The 26843-nt window shown below is 50.0% G+C and overlaps 1 protein-coding gene across 1 annotated transcript in view; it reads right to left on the bottom strand.

Moving 5' to 3' along the window:
* Positions 1 to 26528, bottom strand: part of Cda4 (chitin deacetylase Cda4) — a 69014-nt gene extending 42486 nt beyond the window's left edge. The window contains exon 1 of the mRNA XM_089567050.1: positions 26103 to 26528. Within this exon, the coding sequence (XP_089423176.1) occupies positions 26103 to 26190 (88 nt within the window). The 5' untranslated portion in view covers positions 26191 to 26528. The remainder of the gene's footprint in view (positions 1 to 26102) is intronic.
* Positions 26529 to 26843: the final 315 nt, after the last annotated feature.

Raw genomic sequence — 26843 nt, 5'->3', positions numbered from 1 at the left:
CAGCGGCTCCTGTCCCATCCAGCGCGCCTCAACAGCACCCCCCCCCCCCCCCCCCCCCCCCCCAAACCTTTTTTCTTTTCTACTACCTCAAATTTTTCTTGTTGCCTTCAATCTCATGGTCTGTAAGGACGTCGCCAAAGCCCCCACCATCGTAGTGTTTGTGAGACGTCGTGAAAAAGGCGCCGTCTCAGATCACGGTAGTGATTTACTTTTAATGACTCAAATGCGACTCGGCTGTAGAGCGCCATATATACAAATATTGAAAACATTTCTCGATAGATGTCGATAACCTCTCTCCGAATCACTCTGGTCGTTAAATATTTGAGTGAGTGCTGGGCATTACATGCACTACTATTTTAACAAGCGTCGCAGTTCTGGCTGAGTCAGCAGTAGTAAGATGTTCTGCGTAGCCGTTATAATGAAACAGACACGCACAAAGTTATGACTTTTTTTCAGATAAGAAGTGGCGACGCAGGCTTAAAGCGTATCTTCAGGCATATTATGTTGTATGAGCACTTCGCTTTATCGTTTTTTTTTTCTACCAAGTGCAGCGGCGCACTCAGCTCCAAAAATCTTAGACCATGCATTTAACTCGGCCCCCACAGCATTAGACTTCGATATATTTAGGTCGAAACTTTTCCCTTGCAAACCCCGTTTTCATAGTGTGCGTCTAAAGCTATTAGGAGAGGTGAATTGCAATTGCAATGCGTCCTTTAATTAATTCAGATTTATTAGCGAACTTCTTCAATGAGCAGTTTTAGAGCCTGTGTTGCAATAGCAGTTTTTAAAGGGGTCGTCGCGTCAGTCTAACGCAACTGATATATTTTGAAGGGAACCTGACGTTGTTGACATATACGATGGCCCCGACTCCGAAAATAGACGCACAAGGAGTGCCAGGATCGCTGGCCGCGTTATGATCGTGACAGTGTTGCAGTGTTGCGTTAAGACACTGTTGCAGCGCCAGCTAATTTAATTTAATCTAACCTGATCTAACCTAAAATAGGGTCGCCGTCGGAGGCGGACTGTGGCTCGCACATTGGTGGAACGGCCAATTAGGAAAAGAGAATGTCATTACGTCAGTGCAACGCAATAGAAGTATTTGGCACGGAAACAAGGTACCAGCCAATCACGCGCCAAGCTGCTCAGCATATGACGAAACAGGAGGAGTGGTTGCGTGCAAATCCCCTCTTTCCCGACGCTTCGCTCTTCTTTTGAGTAGGACATGAAAATTTCTCGCTTTTGCGTTAAAAACTGGCAAATCGCTGAGCAGTATACTGCCCATCCTCTGCAGCCAGAACTCCTCTTCATTGAATGTTATTTCATGTCACATTAACCGTAAATTTCAAAGCGAAGCGCCGTCGCTTCAATTTCTATGCGAGCCGCCAACTTCCTACTCAAACTAGCGTTGTGTCAGTGTCGCCGTCGATCTCGTAGCTAATACGGGCCAACATAACGGTATCCTTCCAGTCCTAAGAAGACGATTCAGACAGTCTATTCCACACAATTGAGCCTCTGGTCCTTTATTTAGTGTTTATTCCTTACGCCGCTGTAAATTGTAATACGTCGGCAATCTCAAAAGCATCACCCACTAAGATATTCGAGGAAGCGCGCAGTGTGCGAATGCAGCGCTAACGTTAGGAAATATTGCGACGAAGATAGAGAGCTCCAGGAATAAGAAAGCACTGCGGTTTTAGGCGCTGCCCGGGTATTCAGCGGGGCACTTCGGAAGCGATTTTTCGTACCACCTCGTACGCGGCGCCGATTGTTTCACAGTGCACCCCTTCCTGCAAGACGACACGCTCAGCGCCGAGAAGCCTCGCGACTGCGCAAGAACAGAGCTAACCCTAATTTCATATTCTGCCCGCGTTCTGTTTTCGCGTGCAAAGGTTTTCTCATGCACGCCCTGCCACGCAATCAGCGCTATGTTTAGCCAGGCATCAATACGATAGAACACGCGGCAGGTAAAGAAGCCTACACACGCAGATGCAACGCAACGAACGCTAACTCGCCAAATCGTGTTCGCCGAAGCTCGCGATGCCGTCATTCGTTATAGGAAAGGAAAAACTATATGTGCAAGCACTGGCTTATACACGGTGTAGCGATGTGTATAAACCCAGCCTTTGCTACCAACAGCGAAATCGCAGCCGCCGGCACGTAGGCTACAGGGCGACCTCCATCAAAAGCTCTAGACTTCCTGCTGCCTTCTTTTTCTGTCTATATTTATATTTTTTTGTGACCAAAAACGCGTGCCACGGCGTTTCGCAGCGAAACGATTTGCTGTTCCGGTTCTCCATTTCAGCAGCGAAATCGAGCGAAGACTGCAAGGAAGCCGAGAAAGAAGTAAGTGAAAGAGAGAGAGAGAAAAAAAAAGAAGGAAAGAAGACGAGGGAATGCGCATAACTTCGCGTTAGCGTCTTGAAAAACAGAAGGAAAAAGGAAATAATAAGAAACGAGCCCAAATGCCGTCGGCGTCTGCACGAGTCCCACAACGTGGTAACAACAAAACAACTCGCCAGTGCAAAATTGCAACGCGCGCTGTCTTTTTTCTTCTTCTTTCATTTTCTTTCTTTAGTCGTTGTTACTCTCGCTAATCCCGGCGACTACGCCGTCATCCGCACTTCCTCCAAGACACAAGCAGCGCTGAATTTTTTAAAGCTCTCACTCGGCCGCCGATGTTGTTGCTCCGTGAAAGCTGCCGTCGGTTTCTTTTCCCCCTTGCGTCACTTTCTTATATTTCTCCTCGCTTGGCATAAACCCTAACCGAAACCAGTCGCGCACTCTTTTTCCACTTTGTTCTTCAGACTCCCTGGTGTTAATTTCGTGTTTTTTTTTAATCAAGAAGAAAACAAGTTGCTGTCACCTTTCCACGTGTAAGGGATCGTGATCTCTTTCGTTTTCTCCTCGATTGAAAAGAAAGGCGCATGGTAGGGGGGGAGGGGGGTTAGAAGAAGCTTTTTCGAGTTTCAGCTGAAGCGCATTCGCTTACATGGGACGGCGCTAATTATTAAAGTCCCCGTAGCGCATTACTTTGTAATGGTTACGTCGTAACAAGCCCAAGTCATTTCTGAGCCAAGGAAAAAAGAACAATAACAGCGAAAAGAAAAATTAAGCGACAGAAATCGTCGTTATAAGGTTCTCAGTAGCGGGAAGCGATTGATTTCGAAAAGGAAGAAGACTGGACGTAATTTGTGAAAGGCTTTTGGCGTCTGAAAAACCGGACTGCGCGGCCCGTGAGTCTGGGTCACCGGAGCGAAGGAAAACACAGCAGATTCGTTCGAATTGGTGCAAGCCAGCCGGCCGGAACATTACCCGGAAGATGCCACGAATGCGCATATTCACAACTGCATTTGACTTTTTTATTTTTATTTTAAGGAAGTGACTCTGCTCACTAACTTTCACAGCTTAAAGCTCTGTATATAGCACGCATACAGTGCAGTTAAGCGTTAATCCCGATATTAAAGAGTAAGAATTTTAGCCCGACATTGTTTTTGCGTATGCTTTTGAGAGACTAAATTTTCGTATGTTTAGACCGAAATTCCACTACAGTTGACTTCCCGCTAGTTTAGCTGGGCATATAAGCCGGTGATATAATTAACCCATCGGGAGAGCCCGGTTTATTTATAGCTGGATATGGCTGTAATGCTTCCTCTATGTCTATTTCGGCATCGAACGGGACTCGCTACTGTTTGGACAGCGTTGAAGCTACAAACGAACGTATACGACAGGCAACCAAGGAAATAAAATGTCCTGTTTGTTTGCTATGACGCACAATGCATTTTGACAGCCTTGCCAAAGCCGATGCGTTGCAGAAGAGCATGCTAGTGAAATAATTTTCAGCGTAGGTATACGTGAACGTTAAAATCGGTCACTTGGCGTTGAGAGCATATAATGTCAACCACGCTCAGTACGCAATATGCTTGTTACTTTGACTGTATTCTGATTACAACTCTAATGAGTCAAGCTGAGCATAATTTCTCGAGCGCCGCACTGCTGAGACATCATGTCCGAATCCTCATGCTCTTGGCCATGGCACAGCTGTTCGAAGCCCTGAATACCAATAATCATTCCGGTGAAAGCACCGCTGCGTCGTATTTAATTGGGCTTTAGTTTATACTACATCAGGCCAGGTAGACCGCAGCATTTCAAATTCTATCTTGAGAATTTTTCAGTGAGAATTACTCATGCTGCTCAGAGATTTTCGGTTATGATGAGTTGCAGGTTGATTTGTATCCTTTCCCTTCCTTCCCAGTATCGACTGCATAAACACCCTGCTTGCTCGGAAACTGCCAGCCTCAAAATGTTAAAAACACGTGCGGAGTGTTGACGCCCTGGCTGCGTAATTTTTCTCTTCACTACGCCAGCCGCATACCATCGCCAACTCTGCACAAACCTGCAGCCATGCGTAGCTCTCCGCTCCCGTGATGTCCCCGCTGTACACGCGATATAAGGCTGGCTTTGTGCCAAGCTTCTCTGCGAGAGACAACGACACCGTGGATGGGGAGGGGATAACGGGAGGGCTCAACGGTGACCGTCATCGTCCCGGTCTTCGAGCAGAGGCGATACACAATAATCGGTGGCGATCGGATCGCCTCGCAGCGGGCCTTGGCACGCAATCCGCCGGCCCGCTTCATCGTCGGCCGCTGGGACAGCGCCCGCAATTCAGCGACCGCATCTGGGCTCAGCTTCGCGCTGTTGCCGCGCTTGTAGGGCCGCCGCTGCCTTCATCCCGCCCTCCCCTACCTCGTCTCCTCTGGGGTTTCTCGCGGACGCTTTCTCGTTTCGACCGATGACGACGAGGGTCGAGGAGCGCCGGAATGTGGACGACGGCCAACGTCCTTGCGTCGCCTCCGCCGTCGGCAGCGCGTGCGGCGCGGACGCTCGTCGGCGCGAGGACGCTCGTACGGACCCCCCTCCTATACGCCATCCTCATCCGCACTTCCTCCAAGACAAGCATCGCTGAATTTTTTAACGCTCGTCTTCGTCGCTTGTCGCAGCGTCGGTGCGCTGATGCACTCCCCATTGCATGCTGCTGCTACGAGTCACGCGTCGCGCCGAAGAAAACGAGGGCGTAAAGGGAGCAGTAGGAGCAGCGGCGGAGCATATAAGCCAACGCACGCACGCGATTCATCCGACGAGCTTCTCTTCGCTTCGGGCTGTCGTAACCGCGAGGCTGGAGCCGGTGGGTGGGAGGTGAACGAAACGGAGGAGGAAATTATAAGCCCGTGAAAGCCTTCTTGTTCTCGGCTCTTCTCGTTCCGTTCGAGAAGAGTCGGCGGACTCTTTCTGCCTGCCTGCTTTCCTGCCCTGTCTCTCTTCCTCTCGTAGTTTATAAAATGAGAAGGCGAGGGAGGCGACAAGAGGGTTATACGGTCTGAGCCAACGCGCACTCTCGAGGAATCTGCCGAGTCTCGGGAATGTGTTGTAATCGCTGACGACCCGCGCCGCGTTGTGCCGGAGGCGGCGCGCATTAAAGCGGGAGAAAGAGCTTTACTGCAGTTCGCGAGACGAGAAAAAACAAGCAAACAAAAGAACTCCGCGATGTTTTGCGAGCTCGCTGCTGCAAGACTTCGCATAAGAGTACCGGTAGTACTTGTCTGTTGATGCTTATGCGACGTCTACAGTGATTGTCGAGTTGACGCCACCCGAACTCTCAGGGAGAATGGAGGTAAGGAAGAATTGAGGACAGACGAGAAAGAGACAAGTCCGATCTAGGACTATTATGAACTTAAAAAATAAATAAATGAAATAAAAGCAACAGCGCCAGACTAAGCTATCTGAGTGGCGACAGACACCAAGAACAAGCTGGAGCCATGAAAAGGTGGAGAGAGATGTGCGCAGACTGGGGAGTGCGGACGAGTGGATCTTGTTGCTCAAAGTCAGACAGAAAGAAGTGCGCTGTAAAAAGCTAACAATTTGACGACAAGAAAAAGGTCCGGTTGCTCCAGGACCTCTACTCATTGCCTGAACATGTGGACCTTCTTTAAATGCGTAATGAATGAGGTAAGCAAGATAATCGATAGCCAAAATGGCCGATGAAAGATGTCCTCGTTATAAAGAGTCTCCGTTCCCCGCTGGCAGCGTTCAACAAACGAGTCTCGAGATCAGGGCGAGGGCAGTGTGAACCGTCGGCGTGCACTAAATCAACGCTCTGCCGCTGGAAGGAAGAGTGAAAACTGTCTGATCCCTCCGCTTCTTAGCGCACGGAACGCGGCTGTGCGCCTGGCAAGGGGTATCGCGGGGAATACGTTCGGAGAAAGCTCCTCGAAGAGAGCAATGTTTTCGGAAAGGGGGACTGCTGTTGTTGCCCACGGGTTCACGACCCAGTGAGTGAGCGGATGCCGCCGCCTACTGGTCCTCCAGAGAACAAGAAGAAGAAGCAGAAGCTCGTGGTGGATGTGGGCGCGCTGCTTTTAAGCTGTGAACGGACGCATAAAAGAAGAGGTTCCCTTGACTCGACTGGTTTCTCTCGCCGTAGCTCTTCGCAGCTGGTTTACATATACGAGGCTTACAGCGACGCCACCTCCCGACAACTTGAAGCTTTAGAGCCCCCCCCCCCCCCCCCCCCTTTCTTTTTTTTTTCTTTGGTCTTTTTAACTGTGGTCTGTCTTAGCAGTATCCAGCGTATCAGGCCTCAGAAAGAAGGGGAGCCGCCAGATTTCTCGGGACACGACTTCTTCGCCGTCTTTCGGTGGATGCTCTTCGAGGCAGGCGAGGCACTTCTAGCTGATGCCTCGCGGCCCTTCGAGCGGAACCTTCAGACTGCGAGACGCCCGTGACTGAGGTCGAAAGAGAATAAACACCGCGAGAGAAATGCCGGGAAAATCCGCGGCTTCTTGGTATCGCCTAACTCGCTGCAAACTCGTGGAGAGCTTGACCCCCAGTATGGGATCGAGGTGCTTGCACAGATTTGGAAAGGTGAAAAGATGGAACCAGTGGGTGGCGGAGGGGTCGCGTCGTGGAAGGCAGAGCCAGTAGACGCTGTGTATGCACGCCAGCGTGTTTGCTCTTGGCGGGTTGCGCGCCAGAGCGCTGACTCGGATAGATTGCTTCGCTGTATCTGGAAGGAGAAGCAGTGTTGGGTCTTTCCGTGGGCCCACGCCAGAAAAAAAAAAGGGTTCAAGGCCGAACTTGGCACAATCTAAGTGGAAAGAGGTTAACGCACAGCTGTGAGTCGGCGGAGGTCACGGTCAGGTTGAATCTTTTTACAAGAGGCTTTATTTCTCTACAGTGATGATTCACAGTGCAATGCAAACAAGATCATTTAAGATTTAAGAGCTGCTCGGGGCACGAAGATGAAAGTCTAACGAAAATAAACAGAGTGGAATACATCTAACCTCTTGCACATACAATTCCTCCGGAACCTTCAGGCAAGTCATTCGTCTTGGATATGACAACACGGTGAGAGTCCCGTCGCGACGCATGAGAGGAGAGAGCTGGGAGTGAGGCACTGCGCACATTCCGCTGTACAGAGCTCTAGACGTGTGAAGCCGGATGACAGCACCCGCTGCGCGCGGTGTGAACGATGCGATTTCTCCCTTTTTGTTTGTTTCTCTGACCTGGGACGCCGTATCTGGGCAAGACGTGCCGTGATGCGCGTTATCCGTTCAAGGAGTGCCCGCCTCCGCGGCAGCCCAAGGTTGTTTCGGGATGAGTCAGATGGGTCTGGCTCTGCAGGCATGGCTCTAGGGCGGTGGGCTGAGCGATGCGGAGGTGAATACCTTCGTGAAACGCCCCGGGGGTAAAGCGGCCGCTAACTGTGCCGCCGCGTCGGCGCACGGATTCAAGCGGGTGGGCCCCGTCGAGTGTATGGCTCGCCAAACGTGTTATTAGCAGGTACCTCTCAGGGAGCCGTTGCTCCCGCTATGCTGAAAACGTGATTTGACTTCTGGGAGCACGGTGCACTCGAAAGATGCATTCACGGCACAGTTGTGAAAACCCAGCCACGCATTAACCGCTCACCTTCTTATTAGACGTTTAATTATTAACAGGTCGAAAACTGCGGTACTTGCAACCGCTGTGGCTCAGCTAGGCGGCTATGACGTCCTTATAGTACTGGGAACAAGCTAGTGGGGTCGACGCCTGGCCGTAGCAGCGAAGTAATTTTGATAACGGCTGAATGCTAAAGCACCGATGCTGAAGAGCTTCGGCGCTCTTCAAGGAACATAAAATGGTCCATAAATTCACGCGGGGTTCTCCGTGTCCTCTACGGTCCGCAGTGAATCTTGATTCGTGCTCCGTTTCATGTCAGTCACTGCGAAAACGAACTGGGTGACCAGATCAAGCTTCATTCATGACTTTGTTATCGGAAAGGAAAAAAAAAAAACTGAAGCCGAAAGAGTTATAAGCCTTGCGCATTACCGGCACGTAAGCGTTGTAGTGAAAATTGTGGAGTTTCCTCCGCTTTGCGAATGATTTGGTCTCACGGCAGGGCAGACGTGAACTGCATTGTCAAAAACTTGTCGGCGAGGCCGCCGTGCGACCGCTCAGTGCCCCCCTCGCCTGCTTGGAGGGCAGAAGTGGTCGTCCTCATGCGGTGCCACGAAGTGACATCACTCTCCGCTGAGCTGTGAGACGCTTGTCTGTCGGTCGTCTGGACCGGCTGGTTAGGTTTTCCGGTCACGTAGTCAAAAGATAGGACGGGACAGGATAAAGGATCAAGAGGGCGGCTGCCAAGGTGTCCCTGATCACCATGCTGTTAGTATTTCCCTTTCGTTTCTACTGAAACTACAGACCCCTTGAAAGCGGCGCGAACGTGTACATAACGTTACGTTCGCCGAGGAAAAGCTTGTTGCTGTGAGGTGCAGTCGTATAAGGTGACGGCTTATGCGGCTCCAAGTCTGTTTGACTTCTGCGAAATTGTTATGATAATATAATCTAGGCCCTCCTCCACTAGTATACAAGAACTAACTGCGCGGTATCTAGTGACACGACTACTGGTGAGCTGCTCTCTGCGCATATAGAGCCTGTTTTGTCTTCTTCTCTAGTAAAGTATGAGTTCGATCTGCTGTTTTTATAAGAGTCCTGTAATTGGATAAAAAGAGTAAGCGTTTTGGATTGCATGAAATACAGCACATTCTGACTCTTTTTCGGGGGTAGGGAGGGGAGGGGGTTCGCGAAAACGGCTTCTACGTAAGAAACGATCGCTCGCTTTTCTCGATGCTGTGGAAAAGTCCCGCGCAGTTTTAAAATAATAGTCAATCTATGCTTCAAAGAGAGTACACGCACAAGCCTACTCAGCAGTTTCTTCGTTGAATACATCTATGCTCCTTGCCAAACCTACAGTTTACTTCATTTCCTGCTTGCATGTTTAGAGATCGATGAGTCGTCCAAAGGTGTTGCTAGCCGCTAGCTGACCCAGCTGCAGTCTGTGCGTGGAAAGAATGCAAACGAGGCAGAACAGGCGGTAGATAGCCGCCGTCCGTTGTATAATACCTCGTTTGTACAGATAGCAACGCTACTAACATCATTCTAACGACCACAAAGTCTACCATGAAATGAACGAACGAACAGCGGTTAAGGCTGTCCTCGTAACAAAGAGCATGGTTTCGTTGCAAGGGCAGAACTTATTGGCATTAACGCTTAAACAGCTGCTAATGCCATTCTCATCCAGCATGTCTGACCTCCGCGGTGAAGGCTGCTCGTGAGACAAGGAAACGGGGCACCTATTGCATAAACTTGCTCAAGCTCATTTCTTCACATGCGGTTCGACCTCATTAGTGGATGCAGAGGAACTGCTTCGTCTTTCTTGAGGTGAGCAATGCGATGAACTTTCTTTGTGGCCTGACTGTTCAATAACCAGTAAAATATTGCCGCAGAGCGAAGCTTTAGCACGATGTCTGCAGCATTTGTCGAGCGCTGTACATCTGCGTTTAGCTTCTACGATGCGTTTATTGTAAACGCTTTGTGGCTGCCTTTTTGGCGCTGTTCCCTGCTGTTCGGCGGCGTCAGTTAGCGGATAATGTGCTGCCCTCACATATCCTTTCACAGTAGCTATAGTCGACATTTTTTTTTATCACAAACTGCTCACAGTTGCAGTAATTAGGTTTGTTTGAAATATACTGCGATTTTTTCTTTTGCAATTATTAAGAACCAAGGAAAAAAAATGCAGCGAATTAATTTGTGGTGTAGATGCAGTTCATAAAATGGTTGGTTTATGGGGTCTAATGTCCCAAGGCAACGAGAGCATAACGACAAGGAAACAAATAAGATACGATTCATAAAAACATGTGGCGTGCATAAAAACTGTTGAGGCAGGTGATTTTGATCCAGTCCTCCTTCGTAGCTTTCTGAAAATTATTTTACTTTGTTCTTACATTTTTGCCGGCAAACTACTTTGTGTACTTCTGTAACATGCACTTTTTACTTACGGGCTTCTATAATCAGTTTTGTTTAATTGACTCTCCTCCCCTCCCTATTTAATGCCCGAAAGGTCCCTTGGACATATAAACAAATAAACAAATAAACAAATGAATAAACAAGAATGAATGACAAAATTCGGCATAAAATGACTATAATCGGGGACCGTGAGGTTTTAGCCGAGCTTCCTGAACAGCGTGGCTTGCCTAGGGTTCGTCACCTGCCGTCAAGTAGTAAGCAAAACGAACAAAAACTATGCACCACTGGCCGAGGCAGGATTCGAACCTTCGAACTGTCGATTCCATGACTTGCGCACTGACGAATGACGTAGCCAAAACACTACTGGAAACAAATGGATCGTCTTTTGTTAACTCTCATATACTCTTTTTTTTTTTTGCGTATGATTGCTCAATTCTTAGAGAAATAACCGACACTAACGACAGCTGTCTCTTCAGTCTGACCTTACCCCTGTAGCTAGCTGGTGTAAAAATTGGTAATGAATTTGTTCCCGTTTTCCTACATCAAACTCTCATTTACTTCTCTTTTTGTACTATTACATCATCATCATCTTAATTGCTTAATTTTTTCAATATTGGTAGCCCGTGGGCCTATCAGAGCCATCATGCGCTGTAAGGAGACAACGCTGTTTGTTCAGCAAGGGCATACGTCGGAGGCCAGGCCAAAGGAAGGCTGCCGCAATTGCAGAATTGCAGCGAGGAAGATTACGATGAAGGCTGACAACGCACCATCATTTTCATAATCATTATCATCATCATCATTTGCCTGATGACTTCTACTGCAAAACAAGGGCTTCTGCTGGAGCTCTCCAGTTATCCCTGTCCCACCAACAGCGGTGGCCTCATTATATACCCGCAAACTTCCTGATAATCTCATCCCTCGACCTGACTTGAATTGACTCACTTTATGTATTAGCTCAGCACACGCAGCCCCTCGCGACATCTAGTCATTTAATTCGTACTTAATCGATATTCTGGATGCTTAATAGGCACATTTTTTTTATTCTAGCAGGATAGTTAGTAACCGCACAACAGCATTTCCGGAACGGCATCCCTGTCGCCTCTGCGAGCACACTGGAGGTGGTCGCTCGGCCGCAGCGCGTACACTGTTGAGTACAAACTGCGACAGAACCCCCAGAACATAAATAATAACCGAAGGGGTGAGGAGACACAAACAACCCTCGTAATCGTGTTCGCAGTGTGGCGGTCGCGTTTTCAAAGCGGTAATTAACCGCGCGCGTACAATTTAATTGCCGTGAACTAATTAAAACTGTTTCAACCACCTGTTCGCATTTGTATCGCCCACTTCACGCTCCCTTTCTTAATTTATTACTGACGTTCTCCACTGACTGGTCCCCGTTGCAGCGTCCTCAGTCATTCGGTGTGGTGGCCAGTGAGGAAAGCGAACCTTATATACGAATACGCGTGCGCGCGTGTGGGGAAAGAGTACGCAGGGTACACTACACGTTTGCGAACAGAACCCGTGCCAAAGGGGGAGGGGGAGTTGCAGCGTATAGTTCTAGCGGGCAAAACGTTCGGTCAATTTCCTTCCTCGTCTGCGCGTGCCCGGCTGTCTGCTGCCTGTTTCGCACTGCGCACGCGCGCGTTCTGTTCCGTCCTGTGGTTCTCCCGCGTCGCCGAGACCGCGGGTCACGGGGCAGACCGCGCGCTTTGGGCACCAGAAAAGAAAACAGGTTTGCACCGAGGGCGCGCATAATGGTGCGCGCGAGGTTATTTTCGGGTCCAATCGCGGCCCGGCGCGCGCGTCGCCGATGTGGATAAATAGCCGTTCCAAGCGCGTTCTCATTCTATATATCGGTGGCCGATCGGGTCTATATTGTTAGAGAACGCGTTCGGTGATCGTATACCTCTTGCTTTGTGGCCGTACGTGCGCGCATTGCGTGTCCGCGTGTGCGCGTGTTATTTGTGTGTATCTGTGCATATGCTTGCTTGTGTACGTGTGCATGTGTGTACATTCACTTGCGTGCCTATATGCATGTAAACACTCGCCCTGTACGTGTTTGTGAATGACGCTTTACTAAATTGTGCGCTTGTGTTCAACGCATCGATAAGTGGGTAGGTGACCGTGGAAGGTGACCTTTTAGAAGCTTTAGAAGTACTGTCAGCAGGCTCTCTTGTCAGAGTTTATGTACGCATCTGCAGTTTGTCTCTGATGGCTTTCAGCGCTCCCAGAGCGAAATCCGGGTCAGTCGAATTACTTTTCTCGTTCGATTACTTGTTAATGTTGCAAATGCTAGCTTGAGACTGGAGGCTATGCGGTATCTTTCTGATTCACTGTGCCCCGCGTCGAGTTGTTTTTTCGACGACGCGTTACTCTTCTTCGCATGTGCAGTCGAGGACAAACGTGGGCTTCCTTCGTTCGCTGACTGCGCGGCGCGTCTGAGAAAAACAAGTGTTTTGATTGAGGCACAAAATACAAGGCCAGAGGAAGGCGAGGGGAAATGCCAAGTAACGCAGGTGCAATAGCAATGGCCTGTGAGGTAGTGATAAACCCCATAAGGTAACGGGGATTGCAACGTACCGTATCATATTAACAGAGAGCAAAGCTTTCAGGGATGCTTATCTGAAGAGGGTGTTTGAAAAGGTTCGCGACGTTAATTAGAAGCAGCACGGGCATCAGAGAACTAGTCTTGCGAGCTATCTACAATACGACCACTTTCTGACGCGCCGATAGTCTCGCCTGGACATTTAAAAAAATTGCTCCGATAATGTCGGTGTATTCGGTAGGACACTGGAGGTTTATATCAGTCAAGGCGTCAGGGATGCTTTACGACTGATGCATACGTAGCTTTAAGGGCGAACTTGTTCTGTACTAAAAATTAACTTGAATATCACACTGTCGACAATTTGTCATGCACGGGAATGGCTGCTAGGGCTGGTTGGTTTGCAATCTCGAGAAGGAAGAGGGTGTAAGACAACGGACGAAGAAGCCGTACAACGCCAGCGCTGGTGTTGTGCGCTTTCTTAGCCCGCCGTGTATGTGCGATATTCCTTCCTAAGATTTGTAATGTTTTCTCGGTGTACTATGCTGACCAATTCGCACTAGGGTGCAGTTTCTTCTTACATGCAGCTTTATTTAAATTATATATGTTTTTTTTCACCTCCACGGGTGCAGAGATTCTGCGAGACCGCACTTCTTTTTCACCGTTCCATATACCCATGGCTTAAGCAAGGAACGTGACGCTTACGCATCAATAATCTACTTCAATAATCTCAATAGGGAAGGATATATAGCTGTATCTTACCGGTATTGACCTATGAGGCAGAAAAACCCATTGATGGCAACGCTGCGAGTGGAAAGGAAAATGATAGGTGCAAATTTAAGAGACAGGAAGAGACCAGAGTTGGTCAGGGAACAAACGCCGGTTAATGACATCCTAGTCGAAATTAAGCGAAGAAATGGGCTTTGGCAGAGCATGTAATGCGGAGGCAGGATAACCGATAGTCGTCAAAGGTAACGAACTGGATTCTAAGAGAAGGCGAGCGTAGCAGGGGGCAGCAGAAAGTTAGTTGGGCGGATGAAATTAAGAAGTTTACGGGGATACGGTGGCCGCAGCCGGTACATGACAGGGCTAACTGGATTGCAGTGGACAGAGGGGTCTTTGTCCTGCATAGTTAGGAAGATGATAATAATGATGAATCTGCTTTTCCTCACCTCACCAGTGTAAATGAAGTGGCCATATTCCGTGAATTCACACGCAAAACGAGCAGTTACTGCGATCTGATTACAGGCAGCGATCAGTTATTAAAGCTTAACCACGTATATTAGAGGCGTCAGTCGTTACTAGAACCGTGTCGGAGAAAGCAAGAATCAGGCAGCGTTCTCGCCAAGGCGTGGACGTTGTCTACTCTTTATGCGATGCATGTTGCACTGCTTTTTGTCTGTTTGATACAAAAAAAAAAAAAAACTTGGAGCGGACACTTATATATTGCATTAAGAGTATGACGCGATGGCCTTAATGGTTTTTTTTTTAATGCGATGTTACTCTTCCAGCGCAACCTGTCGCGACCAGTCATTAATTTACTGCCATCTGCCACGGTGGTAAGTTTCCACACAATCCGGTGGGCAGGTTGTGATGACGTCACAAGGGCACGTGACCTAGGCGGCCCACGTAGGTTGCTGCTCCAGCCACTTTGGCTGGGGAGCTTCAAACGGTCGCCAACGCCGACACTCGATAATTTTTTTCCGACACGAGGGTACTAACGTTAAAAGCATGCAGCGACCAATCAGCCACCAACCTGTTATAAGCGCTGACTACACCTTCCGATTCCACACTCGTGCCGAAGAGTAATGCCATAGAATAATGTTACAGGTAAGCCGTTGTGCGCCGAGCTCTCATGCACACAGCTTAGTGTATCAGCGCACTCCATACCGAGGTAGGAGGCTACTTGCTTTTCACTTTTGCGTGCAACCGAATGACGTCTGACAAGGGAGGTTCAGCAACCGGAGAGACGTCTAGTGCGGAGAACGTGCGCGGTTTTACCAAGTATGTACAGATCCGAGAACACTTGTCTAGAGTGCTCGAGCGGTGCGTTACGGAACAAATGCTCCCGGAATATTCAGTGAAATGTTATCGCATCGGCTACGGGTAAGCAGCCGCTTGTGCCTGTGCGGTTCTTATGTCTATTCGGCTGAGCTCCAAAGTCAATGCCTGCTTTAGAATTTCGCTTTATTTCCTTCTCACAGCATCGCTCGAGCGGTCTAGACAAGTGTGATCGGGCCTGTACTTGCGGACCGGTCGTTAATGAGATGCCTGTTACGTGTTTCATTGCATTCCGAACCATCCTACACGTACAGCCTTCCAGACGCTTAAAACGAGCATTCCTTTATTCCCTTCCCGTTTCTTCTCGAGGTGTCAGGTCTCTGGACTGTCTTTTTAAAAGTCTTCCAACGTTTGCTCTCTGAGAGAGAGAGAGAACAACTTTTATTTAGAAAGCCTGCAGAGTCGGTTAGGCTCCCTCCAAGCAGGGCGGACAAGCGGCCATCGAAACGCTCACGAACTTCTACAACAAGTGCTGGCAAGAAGGAAGGCTACCCAAGCAATGGAAAGCAGCCAAGACGATCCTCATCCCCAAGCCCAGCTGGCAGGCCGCCCAACATAGAGAACCTCAGGCCGTTTGCTCTCTGCAGCACACGCCTGCCTAGTGACTGATTTCGAAGCGTCCTGCGTGTCTGGGTTAAGGCCACTCACTTAAACACACAATGAACTTCACTTGTCAAGGCGAAGAAAAGAAGAGCCTAAATGAGCCTTCTCAGCCGTATATGTGTCAGTCCCCAAACAGCGCGATCTGAAGGGAAGCTTCAGCGCAGACTAATACAGGGTGTTGTACAGAGTTACCCGACCCTCCCCCAAAAACCGCCCCCTTCGTGTTCGCACGCCCGGCCTGACGTGTTTAGTTTGGGGCGAGCCGACATGCGTGGGTAAACAGCGGGCTACGCAGGCAGCCACGGCCTTCACACGACGCGTTATCGCGTCCGCAGGAGGAGGGGGAGGAGGCGGTCTCGCACCCGCGCGGTATCGCTCTCGTCAACGCGTTGTACGAGCAACAGCATGAGCGCGTCGGGCCCGCGCGAAATGTTCCACGGCGGGGATCGCGAGGCGCTCGCCCATAATTATTTCTTGACGCCGTCCGTCGAGCGAGGCGACCGCCTGCGGTCGGCTCCTCTTCTTCTCGGCTGATTCCGGGCGCCGGGCTCAGTCTGCGGCGGCGGCTTTGAATCGCAAATGAGACGCCCTCACTCTCGAGATGCTTCGGCGACCGTCGCCACCGCTGCCGTCGCAAGCCGCGCATAGTGGCCCCGGCACCACGGCGCTTTAACCTCCTTTTTGACCCGCCAGCCGGTCTCGGCATTTACCTTGGTGCCTCATTTCTGTACAGCGTGCTCCCGACTTGCCCAACCTCAGGATCACTCGGTTGAAAGGAAAGAAGAAAAATAACTTGAGTGGAGGGGCTGTGGCTTTTAGTGAGCCTGATTAGCTACCCGTTGGATAGTTATATAAATAAATAAAAGAAAAGGAAAAATGAATGCCGGGAAGGCTTCTAAAAGCGAAATTCGACGCCCGTGAATGATTCCCTGCTCTATTCGCGAGACACCTAGGGCAGTCCAAAAACGCCGATGGAAGGGAGACGGGTTATTCAGCTTAGGGGTTTGATCAGTTGATCGTTTCAACGTTATCTCACAAAATTCTCGCTTTAGAGGACCGAAATGCTGCTTAGCCATGTTAGAGTGAAATTCATCGCCCGTCACAATTACAATGTAATAATTCCCCACATAATGGAACTGTAAGAGGAAAAAGGAGGAGAAATATCTTTAGAAGCTTTAGCTCGGACTGATTGCACGATCATACCGAGACAGCTTGATATAGTGCAAAAGGATGCGACAAAGCTTTGCTACAGCAAATTTCTACACCCGTCGCCGATATATACCTCATGACCATACTTGACCTTCACAAATTCCTGTGAATTTTCAAAGGCCTTGGGGTCAAATGGCTGGTACGGTTTCTTTCAATTAATTATTTTGTGCCGGAAGGACCCAACCGAGTATGCTGTGACCAGAACACTCACACCTGCAGTCGTGATTCGGCGAACGACTAAAATCTTTGTATAAGTTAAACAGCTGCATGGACGAAGAGGCAAGGGAGGAAAAATGCGCGAATGAATGCTTGTTAGAATCACGAAACGCATTTCATGAGAAGATTTAGCGTTAAAACTGTCCTCTTTCATACTGTGATAGTTTTTACGTTGCATCATATATCTTATATTGTACATCTTAGATTCTGTCGTATATTGTAAGACTCCGTGATATCTCGTACCGTCTTATAAAACACACGATAATATACGCTGCTTATTTTGCTATGGCCTCCGCCGCTGTAAGAATGTTTTAAAGCGTGCCACACCACATAGGGACGGCATTGCGTGTTGACCGACTGTGTGTTAAGGAATGCTGCGCCGAATTAGCGACACACGTGAGGACCGCCTGGGGTGCTTGTGTAATTCTCGCGGAGGTGATTTCTGTCCAGGAGTTCTACAAGCCATGCAGCCGCGTCGCTTGAAGCCCCTCAGGGCGTCCTATAGAACGAGGAGCGTGATTGAGAGCCTCAACGTGAAAATGAGGCTTTGCAACACAAACGGTATGCACATCGGTTACCTTTAGACAATACGGGTCACGTTGCGTGTAATGAATGCGAGGGCTGAAGGTTCATGGCGTGGGAGGCTTTGCAGGGCTTTCAGGTACCACAGCAGGCTCGAAAGAAGGTCTGGATGGGTGCTTCCAGCGAGCAACGGAACAGTCCAAGCAGAGAACTAGCTGCAATACTGCATCCAGCTTCCGTCTCTTTTGTATTGCAAAGCAGGAACAGATATTGAGCTTGCGTCAGTGGACAGGTATTATGCTTTCCTTCTAATAACAATTTTAATGAAATAGCTTTAGCGATTTGCTGGTGGGCATTTAGCTTTCATCGCATATATTGGAAAACAAAAAAGACAAAAACGGTGTTTGCGTGAGTTAAAAATTGCACCCAGTGGTGACTACTCCAATATGTGCAAGCAATTCCGCTTTCTTACTTGCCTCGCAACAGAAACTGAGAATTTTTGCGATTCACTGAACTGTAAACAGACAAGAACTTTTGCACAACTTGGCGCGATGTTACCAATGTCAGAGGTAGCAAGTGCCGCGCTCGCTCCCTCCCGAAGAGGATACCGACTGCCAATCTATCATTGGTTAAATAAAAGTTTTTCCTCCTCTTTCTCCGTCAGTGCTCAAGTCAGCATAGGCTTGAATGCACGTCATGTGAGTTCGTACCACAGAGAGCCCCACCACGTAAATCACCCTAAGGTAATGTGCTTTTACGTATTGCGCGTGCGTGTTTTGAGTGCATCATCCGCGATAATTTACGCCTTGCTGCGAAACGCCTTGCGCATAACGTTCGGCGCGCATCACTTCGTGTCCTATGCTTGTCACTCGGAGTGAGATGCCAAGTGCGTGGTAAGGTAAGCACCTCCAGACGTCACTGGAAGGTGTCTACGGGTCCATTTCTCTCTGCAAAACTCCCTCCCTCAAGTCGCAAAACCGCCTTGGCTACAACAGCGCAAGCTGCACTGCTTGCGGGGAACAATGCTGGCACTGTAAGTCGACGAGCGTGCCAGTCGTGTCCGCGGTGTAGGCAAGCAGAGCGGGCAGAACTGCGAGTTCCTTTGTGGGCTCGCGCTCCCCAGAGGAGCGAGGATGGCTGCAAGCGACGACTGACGCCGTTAGTCAAGGCGGCGTCGTCCTCCACCTGTTAATCCCGACCTTCCTGCACCGACCGGGCCTTCCCCTCGGACCACGGCGTTGCTTGTTGGCGCGCCACGGAGAGCGAGCGTGCAGAGGTAAAGCGCGAGACGGACGCGATTACGGGCTTGCTTAGCGCTGCGGCGGGCGAACATGTGATTTCTCCACGGGACGAGCAGTGGGCGCGCTTGTGCGAGGAAGGTCGATTTTCCGGCTCTCGCTAGCGTGGAGACGCCGGCGGTAAGGAGCGTGATTAAAAGAAGAAACGTGACGCTGTCGTGACGCTCTGCCTTCTTTGGCAGAGCTTTGTGCACGGCTTTCTCCGGCCACTTGTTTTGCAATGAAAGATGGGACAAGAGACAGAGGCGGCGGTGGTGACGGTGATGCTGTATAATCTGAGTTGTGTCGTAGAAGGCATGCGTAGAATTCAGCGGTCACACTCTGACGCTACTGCCCCGTCTTTTGTGGCTATGGTGCAGTCGAGCATGACAAGATAAGAGTTTATGACACACGCACGCACGCACACACGCACGCGCACGCACACACACACACACACACACACACACACACACACGCACGCGCACACACACACACACACATGTTCTTGAATTCGCTATCTTGAATTCTGTTAGCCCTCGTCCCTGGTCACGTTTAACTAATCGCTAGAATCAGACAAGTTGTGTAAATAAAAATAAAAAGGCGTTTCTTTTCCACTCTGCAGATATGCCATGCCTCGGTAGGGGCCCTCGTACGCGCGGAATTCGTGCTCATAAACGCGCGTGCTGTTTCAGGAACAGGAAATACGCTGAAAAAGTGCTTATGCGGAAGTGGCAAGCTCTTTTCTGCCCCGCACAGAACTTGTAATGTATGAAAGAAAAGGGCAGAAGGAAGGAGAAGGCAATTCATAAACGAACGCACAAGGCGTCTCTGGCTACCAGAAGCAAGAGTACTTGACAGGATCAAAGCAGACGAGATTGGAAGAACATTGTGTTGTAGTTATTTCTGTGTCACCTTCATGCACCGCATGCATGCAAATACGCTTGACAGAAATAAGCTCTGGCTAAGCTCTGGAAGCTCTGGCGTGTATTTGTGATTACTTTTAACGAGATCGAGAAGAAAAAGACAGGAAGGCAACAATGGGTGCTAATTGTTTGTTCATTAAACAGGGAATCGCGCTAAACTGATTACAAGACGAAAGACGAAAAACGCACAAAGTAACGGAAGTACTGACAAAGCGCGCACTCACCACTGATTTTATTGCCCAGAGGGAGCTCATCTGTACACGAACGTAGCTGTGATATGAGACGCAACACGAACGAAGACGAAAACAAAAAGCTTGGAGGACGCCGAATCACTATTAGCTGCGACAGTGCGACAGCATAAGCATCTCGTTGTGAGCTGCCGTGCACGAACACACATATCATAAAGGTAGAGAGGAGGATTTCCCTCTCCCCAGTTTGCCACCGGCCAACCTTGGAAGGTTGCAGCTGGCTACTCAATGTACCAAAGAGGAGACACCAGGGGAAAAAAAAATGTAGTCGGGGACAGCGCAGAGTAAGGCGGGTAGGTATGATTAGCAAATCTGCTGATAAGTATAGATGGCCGCAAGCGGCTCACGGCTAATCAAGGGCTAATCGGAGGTCAGCGGAAGAGGCCTTAGTCCTTCAGTGGACGTATATGTACTCTGGCTGAAGATGATGATGATTGCAGTGCTGCCGATGATAGAACGCGAGGCATGAAAACGTGCAGCGAGACAGTAGGAACAAAGAAAGGGCCCGCATCTCGCATAAAATGGCCGGTTTGGCGAAACGCTGGACAGCCTTCAAAGCATGGGAGTCAACAAGCGGTTGAGCCGCGCTTTTCAAGCACCACATATACCTACAAAATGCATATATGTGTGGAATCGGCGTGATAAATGCCTTCAGCTAGGCTCATCAAACCGCGGTACGTAATTCAGAGCCCAAGCAAGGCCAAATTTGATTATAATGTAAGATGTTGCTGTAAGATCCCTACCTAAGGGCTTTAAATACCCGTTTTGAAGCCTGAAGCTAACAAGACTGGGTTGTTACGCCTGCACAGCGCAGACCGCGTCAAATGTGCGCGACGGGATGCATAAGGACCTTCTTGGCAAGGCGTTACAAGGAGCGAAGGGAAAAATGCGTATCTTTCGGCACTCGAGACGGGATAACGAACGCGAAAAAGTGGTGGTCGGAAGGAAAGCGGGCGAGCGCAGTCCGGTCACGTCTCAATCCCCTGTCCCCGTGGGCACACCGTCGCCTCCTTTTCCTCGGCGTCCGGCCTCCCATACATCTCCAGTTCCTTTCTGCTTGTTGCACTCTTTTCACGCGTCTTGGATCGGTGACGGTGAAAGCAGGGTGTTGGGCACAGCGTGGGCTCCACCTTGTGCCGTGTCACAAGCGATGCGTGCTCCGCGGGCAAGGCCACTCCGACTGGGACCCGCTCGGATCGCGCGCTGTACGTCTTTGAAATGCGTATACGCTGTATAAACAGAGCGTTCCAAAGAGCGCCGTGCTTCCCCGGAAAGCGCCTACGCCACCAACCCCGCAGGGCGGCCCGGGAATGCGCGCAGACCTGCCCACACTGCTCCTCCAGCCCGGTTGCACAGGAACGCGAGTGGCGAGAGACGGATGAAGACGCACGAGCTACATAACTTCGCCTGAAGTTCGCATCGTGCAGGGTATAACAGGTGCTGGGACCAGTTGAAGACCAGCGGAGGTGTTTTAACAGAATAAATGTGGTTTTCTCTCTCGATGATTTCTGGTGTTTACGAGAAACCGCATCCGTTAGGTGTGCCTTGAAGGCCAGCTGAAGGCGCGAGAAATATGTTAGGTACGCCTTCAAGATGCGAGTTTGGCGTTGGGAAGTGCCTGACGTTTAGTTGTAAGCTGCCAATTATAATGCGTTGCAAAAAAAAAAAAAAGTTGACAGGATGACTCGTAATCGTCACGCTTTAGTCGCGAGTGGGTGGTGTACAGGTATTCCAAAATATATAACGAACCATGTTGAAAAAAAGATGGCTGAGTAAAATTGCGCAAGATACTACCGGACGTTGCGAAACCTTTTTCTGTTCCTTCACTGCACGTCCCGTCTTCTACTGCGCTCGACGTATTGTTGGCCGTTCAGAGCCTAATAAGCGCTTGTCATGTCAGCTCGCCGTCATTGTTTTGTACGAGCCGGTACTTACTGCACGTACCTTTGACATCAGCCCAACTATACCATGCACTGCCGCGTCTCTCATAGCCTCAGTCGCTTTGGGACGTTAAACCCCATAAACCAACCATACCACTGCCAAGAATCTCGAGGTTCATATGAGGACGAGTCGAGGGCCAACACACGGCTAAATCTACTGGTCTAAGATTGCGATGACATGCATAGCGTCTACAGTCGTGAGCAATATGACAGGTTACAAAGTCTGAGCATTCATTTATTGATTGCTGCTTAATTATGCGTGACAAGCGCAGCTTTCTTTATTTTTCTGACTAGTTTTCCTCTTCGCCTAAAATACCCAGAAGTAATTCTCAAACTTAGTGGGGAAGTAACCAGGAAATTTGCTGTGTTGTGCAAAAGGTTCGTTCCATCTCATATCGCTCACGACTGTGCATGTCACTGATCACACCTGTGCTTCGTGACGTTACGTGGCGTTAATGATTTCGCTTCCGCCATTCCTGTGACTACCGGCTTTCTGTACGGGTTTTCAGAAATTACACACACTCTTGTTTGTATACGTAGGCTATATGCGTAACTTTACGGAAATTTTTTCCCACAGTATAAAGATACATTTCATCTTTGAAGTCACTCAATGTATGGCCTAGCTCTCTCTCGACACAAGCCTCAGTCAGCCAGGCTCGTGAATAGTCTAGTACATGTGTCTGTGCCTGCGTGTGAGATCTCGTATTTCGCCCTTTTCACCTGCAGTACCATTAGCCAGGCCGCTCAGCCCCGGCCATCACCTCCTGCTGCCATCAAAGACTGCTCCCCCTCCCCTTCCTCCCTCGTGAGTGTCCCGTAATACTGTTTGCACTCATGCATCTCCCACCGCCGCCAACCGCAGTCGCAACTTCTCGTTATAAAGGGCGACACCGCGCGCTACAGGACACGTGATGCCGCAGCCCGAGAATAATAAGGGCTGCTGGCGAGCGCGCTTCCGATCCGCGTTTCCGGAATGCCTGCGGGGAATTCCAGGGCGCTGCTCATCGCGCTCGCTCTTCTGGGCGCATTGAAGCACACCCTCCCCTTTCTTCGCCCGGCGGTCGTCCGCTTCCGGGAGGCAGCGTGCTGGACGCTGCGTGTGTGTGCTCGCTCGGAGGCGGCGGCGGCGGCCTCGGCGTAATTCGCGCAGAGAGGCGTCACGTCTGCCTGAGCACCTCTTCTTCCTCCTCGACGTCCTCCGAGGCCTCGGGTGGTCTCTTTCTCTCCTCCTCTGATGAGCAAAGGCCAGGACCTTTTCACCGAGCGCTGAAGCGAGCGCAGAGAATGAGACCTCCACGCGCAGATTTCTGCGTGTCGCCAGCGGTGTACCTTTTGAGGCGGTGTTGGCGTTAGCGCGTCTGCTGGGTCGACCTGTCGGACCCTTACCAAGTGAGGAACTGTAGGGAAGCTCTGTGAAACACGACAGAGCTTATAGCGCCAGTAATGGACTGCGCGACGATGGACTGTCGGGGACAAAAGTCACCGGGACGCGTCAATGGGAACCGAAGCTGATAGCTCTGTGATTGGCTGCTGGCCGGAGACCACAGTTGTCCAGGTGAAAGTCGGACTCACGTGCTATGACATGTGCTAGTGATAGCAGGTGATGGCAGCTATCAGCCAAGATCGCTTGTCGTGTGTCCTGGAGAATCTTGTCGCCCATATTACGCCTGCTGTCTAAAGCTCGACAGAAATAGAAAAGGGTGAGTCAAATAATATCCCGGCGGATAGGCGCACACCGCGAAGCATCAGTATTGGCGCCGGAAGACGCGCCAATATTGATGCTTCTATAGTGAATGGTTGGAGAGCACAGTTCCTTTTTCTAATATGTGACCATGTCAATACTTATTAGTTGACTGAGCAGTACTGCCGCTCCAGCTAATAGACAGACATAAATGAGCTGCGCAAAAAGGAAAACGAGCGCAACTATTGAAGAATCACTCTAATTCCGGTGAACGTGCTAAGGGCCTAGCCGCACGAAAACTCCTTCTATCCTATCAGAACCAAGAGCCCTTGAAATGAGCAAGATTGACAGACGACAGCGATGCGTGCCGGAATCTTGGAGTGTATAAATGTTCTCGGCAAGCAGAACTTTACGTAGGTAGGGCGGTGAAGCACAAAAAAGTCGCGCGACCACCCATCATAAAGGCACGTCTGTAACGTTTTAGTCTTTATATGCGTAAAATATGAGATCCGGCAAGTGGTAAATCATAAAGATTAACACGTACAAATTGCGTGAGGACGTTATGAGCATACGTGCTTTGCTTCCCGCCTCTAGCGTGCTTTTTTTCTCCCTTACTGATTTGCATTCACGCAGCCATGCGCGGTACGCAGTGACTGCCTTCTTGAGAACTGCATGGAACTGCGAGGAAGGGCGAACGACTAACGTTACTTTTGTTCATGACGTCACCTCGTTCCTGGCTCCTCCGCGACGGCTCAAGACTTCGCTTTATACGGCCGAGTATTTTCTAATGCTACGTATGCAATGCAGCTTCAATTCGTGGGACATAAAAAATCTATGGTTGCCCGATTGTTATCAAGCACCACCAACAATCTTGCAAAGCGATCACGTACGGGCTGCCGACTTGGAGAGAAAAAACATGCTAGCAGCCAATTCACAAAGCTGTGATTCTGTTGCCAGAGCAGTTTTATTGCTTGCGGGCGGATCGTTAGAGCAACTGCTGGTGTTACAACGGCAGCGTCCTCAGTACTCTTTTCTTCATTGTCCAAGTCAGGACGGCACAAAAAAAAAGTCACAAAGTTTAAAGGAGCACCTAGCTTGAGACTTTTGCACTATCGCGTGTTCAGAGCGAACCTCGATTTGTTTGATGCGTTGCTAGTTAATCTTTTTCTTTTTTTTTTTTGCGCGCGGTGCGGGTCGGCTTATGCCATCAAGCAAGAAAGCTCTGGAACGTTGTTGACGCGGTTTCAGCTCGAAGTCTTGCAATAATACGCACTTTCTTTTTTTTTTCATTCGACGAGCGTGCCGCTAGACAAAGGTTTAGAAAGGAGGTGGAAGGTGATACAGGATAAAGTTAAAAGGAGGAGCGGTGCATCTCTTTCGCAGGGTTAATTAGGAAGGTAACACCTGCCACAGCGTTTCTGACACGGACTAATAATAAGCAGTAGAGTGACGTCAGTGTGCCACCCAGTGACAGCTTTCAAGCCAGTTTCATCTCCTCGCATTCCAGCATAATGTGACCACTTTTACAGTGATCTCGACTGGCAAGCTGGTAACACAGATACGTCACAAACCTTATACACAGGGGCGAAATTCTTCACGCAAAAATCGTAAATCGGACGTCACATTTCTCGTCACTTGCATTGGCAATAAAATAAATCTCCATGTGCTTCTACTGCCTGTGGAGACGCTACGTAACAGGTGATGCTCTTTTCAAGAACGATTGGTCGCCAACGCCCAGCTTTGCCTCGATATGGATTCGGCCTGCACTTTCACCGCTGCCTTTCCTCGCGCCATCTTCCATCCAAATTGCAAGCACTTGATCAGCTAATGGGTCTGATTGCTGCCAGGTAAACGTATGCATCGCCCGCGCATTTCTACGAACCGCTTAGCGTCGAATCGAATTAGGGCTCTGTCGGCGCCGTTAGGCGGAAAACGTGGGCACAGAACGCGAGGCTGAGGAGTGGGGAATATAGGTAGGTTTGCACTACATCCAGTGCGAGCTGCGAGTTGGTGCGTTTAGCGCGTGCGCTTGTGTAGTCAACCTCAAACGCCTTGGTATGGGTGCGCCGACGTTTGAAATTCTCGCTCCAATGAGTGCATAGAAAATTAGTTCCGGGTGCTTGCTACACGGCGGCTACCACTGGGGCGAGGGAAAGAGCTAGATACGTGAGACAATGACTGATAATACCTGTTTGGTGAGGTTTTGAGCGCACTGACGGCGTCTTCCGGATCGGGCATGACCACTGAATGTACGAAGTAATTCGCCTGGCTTTCAGCATCACGCCCTCTGGGTCTGATCAGAATGCTTGGGTGGTCTATACACCCTGCGTGAAAGCAGGCCAGGAGTGGACTGCCGATTCTGCTAGTTGCCTAATGATGACCCCTCTGTACTCCTCGACTGCCTATGGCGTACCCGCAAAACCATAGTTTTTCGCTAAATTGGCGCCTTCCGGTCAAAAGACATATTGCCGCACTTGACTTGAAAGGGCCCTCGTTGTGCCCAACAAGGAATTGGACGTGAAAGAGTGTTGGGTGTGCTACTCACCACTTGCTGCCGTGACGTAGTGCCCCATGATCACGAGGAGGGCCGTGGCCAGGAGCCAGGCCGGCTTTCCACCGGATGAGAACTCCATGCTTAAACTTCAGCTGCCGCTGTTCTTCTGTCCTAGCAAGTGAACCAGACACGAGTGACGATGAACCAGCGGACAGGAGACGACGGACGATGGTCTCTCGCTTAGGTCCTCGCGCTCGACTAAAGGCAAGCGAGGCAGCAACGTCGTCCAACCCGCGAGAGCAGGAAAAAACGAACAAGAAGAAGAGGGGAGAGCGGCTGCTTCTTCGGTCCCGAGTAGGAAGGGCCGGTTGTTGCGTTGGATCGCGGCGGTTTATCCCCTTCTCGAGAGGCAGGCTCGTCTTCAACTCGCACCGAAGGCGAAAGGCAACCCGGTTTTGTACGCACGCGCCACGCACAGCGAACACTTTCCACTGGACGCTTCCCTTCCCCCTTTTTCCTTCATCTTCCTCCTCTCGCCGCCTTCTCACGTGAGCAACGTTGATTCTCACCCACCTCCGCCACCGCTCTCGCCTTCTCCTCCTCCGTTGCGCTCGCTCGCTTCGCTGACGCTGTCTACTGCTTCGCCAGGGATGAGCGCACGCGTGGTTTCTGCGCTGGTGACGCTTGCACCAACTCGCACTCTTTCCCCGGCTCCTCCTTGTCTGCTCTGTAGTGCTGGGGCGCAGAAAGATCACTGCTTTGTTTTCTTCTTGGTTGTTTTGGATCCGGGGT

Source organism: Amblyomma mixtum, chromosome 1 (assembly GCF_055824585.1).
Source record: "Amblyomma mixtum isolate Tamu chromosome 1, ASM5582458v1, whole genome shotgun sequence".
Classification (NCBI taxonomy): domain Eukaryota; kingdom Metazoa; phylum Arthropoda; class Arachnida; order Ixodida; family Ixodidae; genus Amblyomma; species Amblyomma mixtum.
The sequence above is the reverse complement of the archived record's forward strand: the minus strand, read 5'-3'. Positions and strand labels throughout refer to the sequence as shown.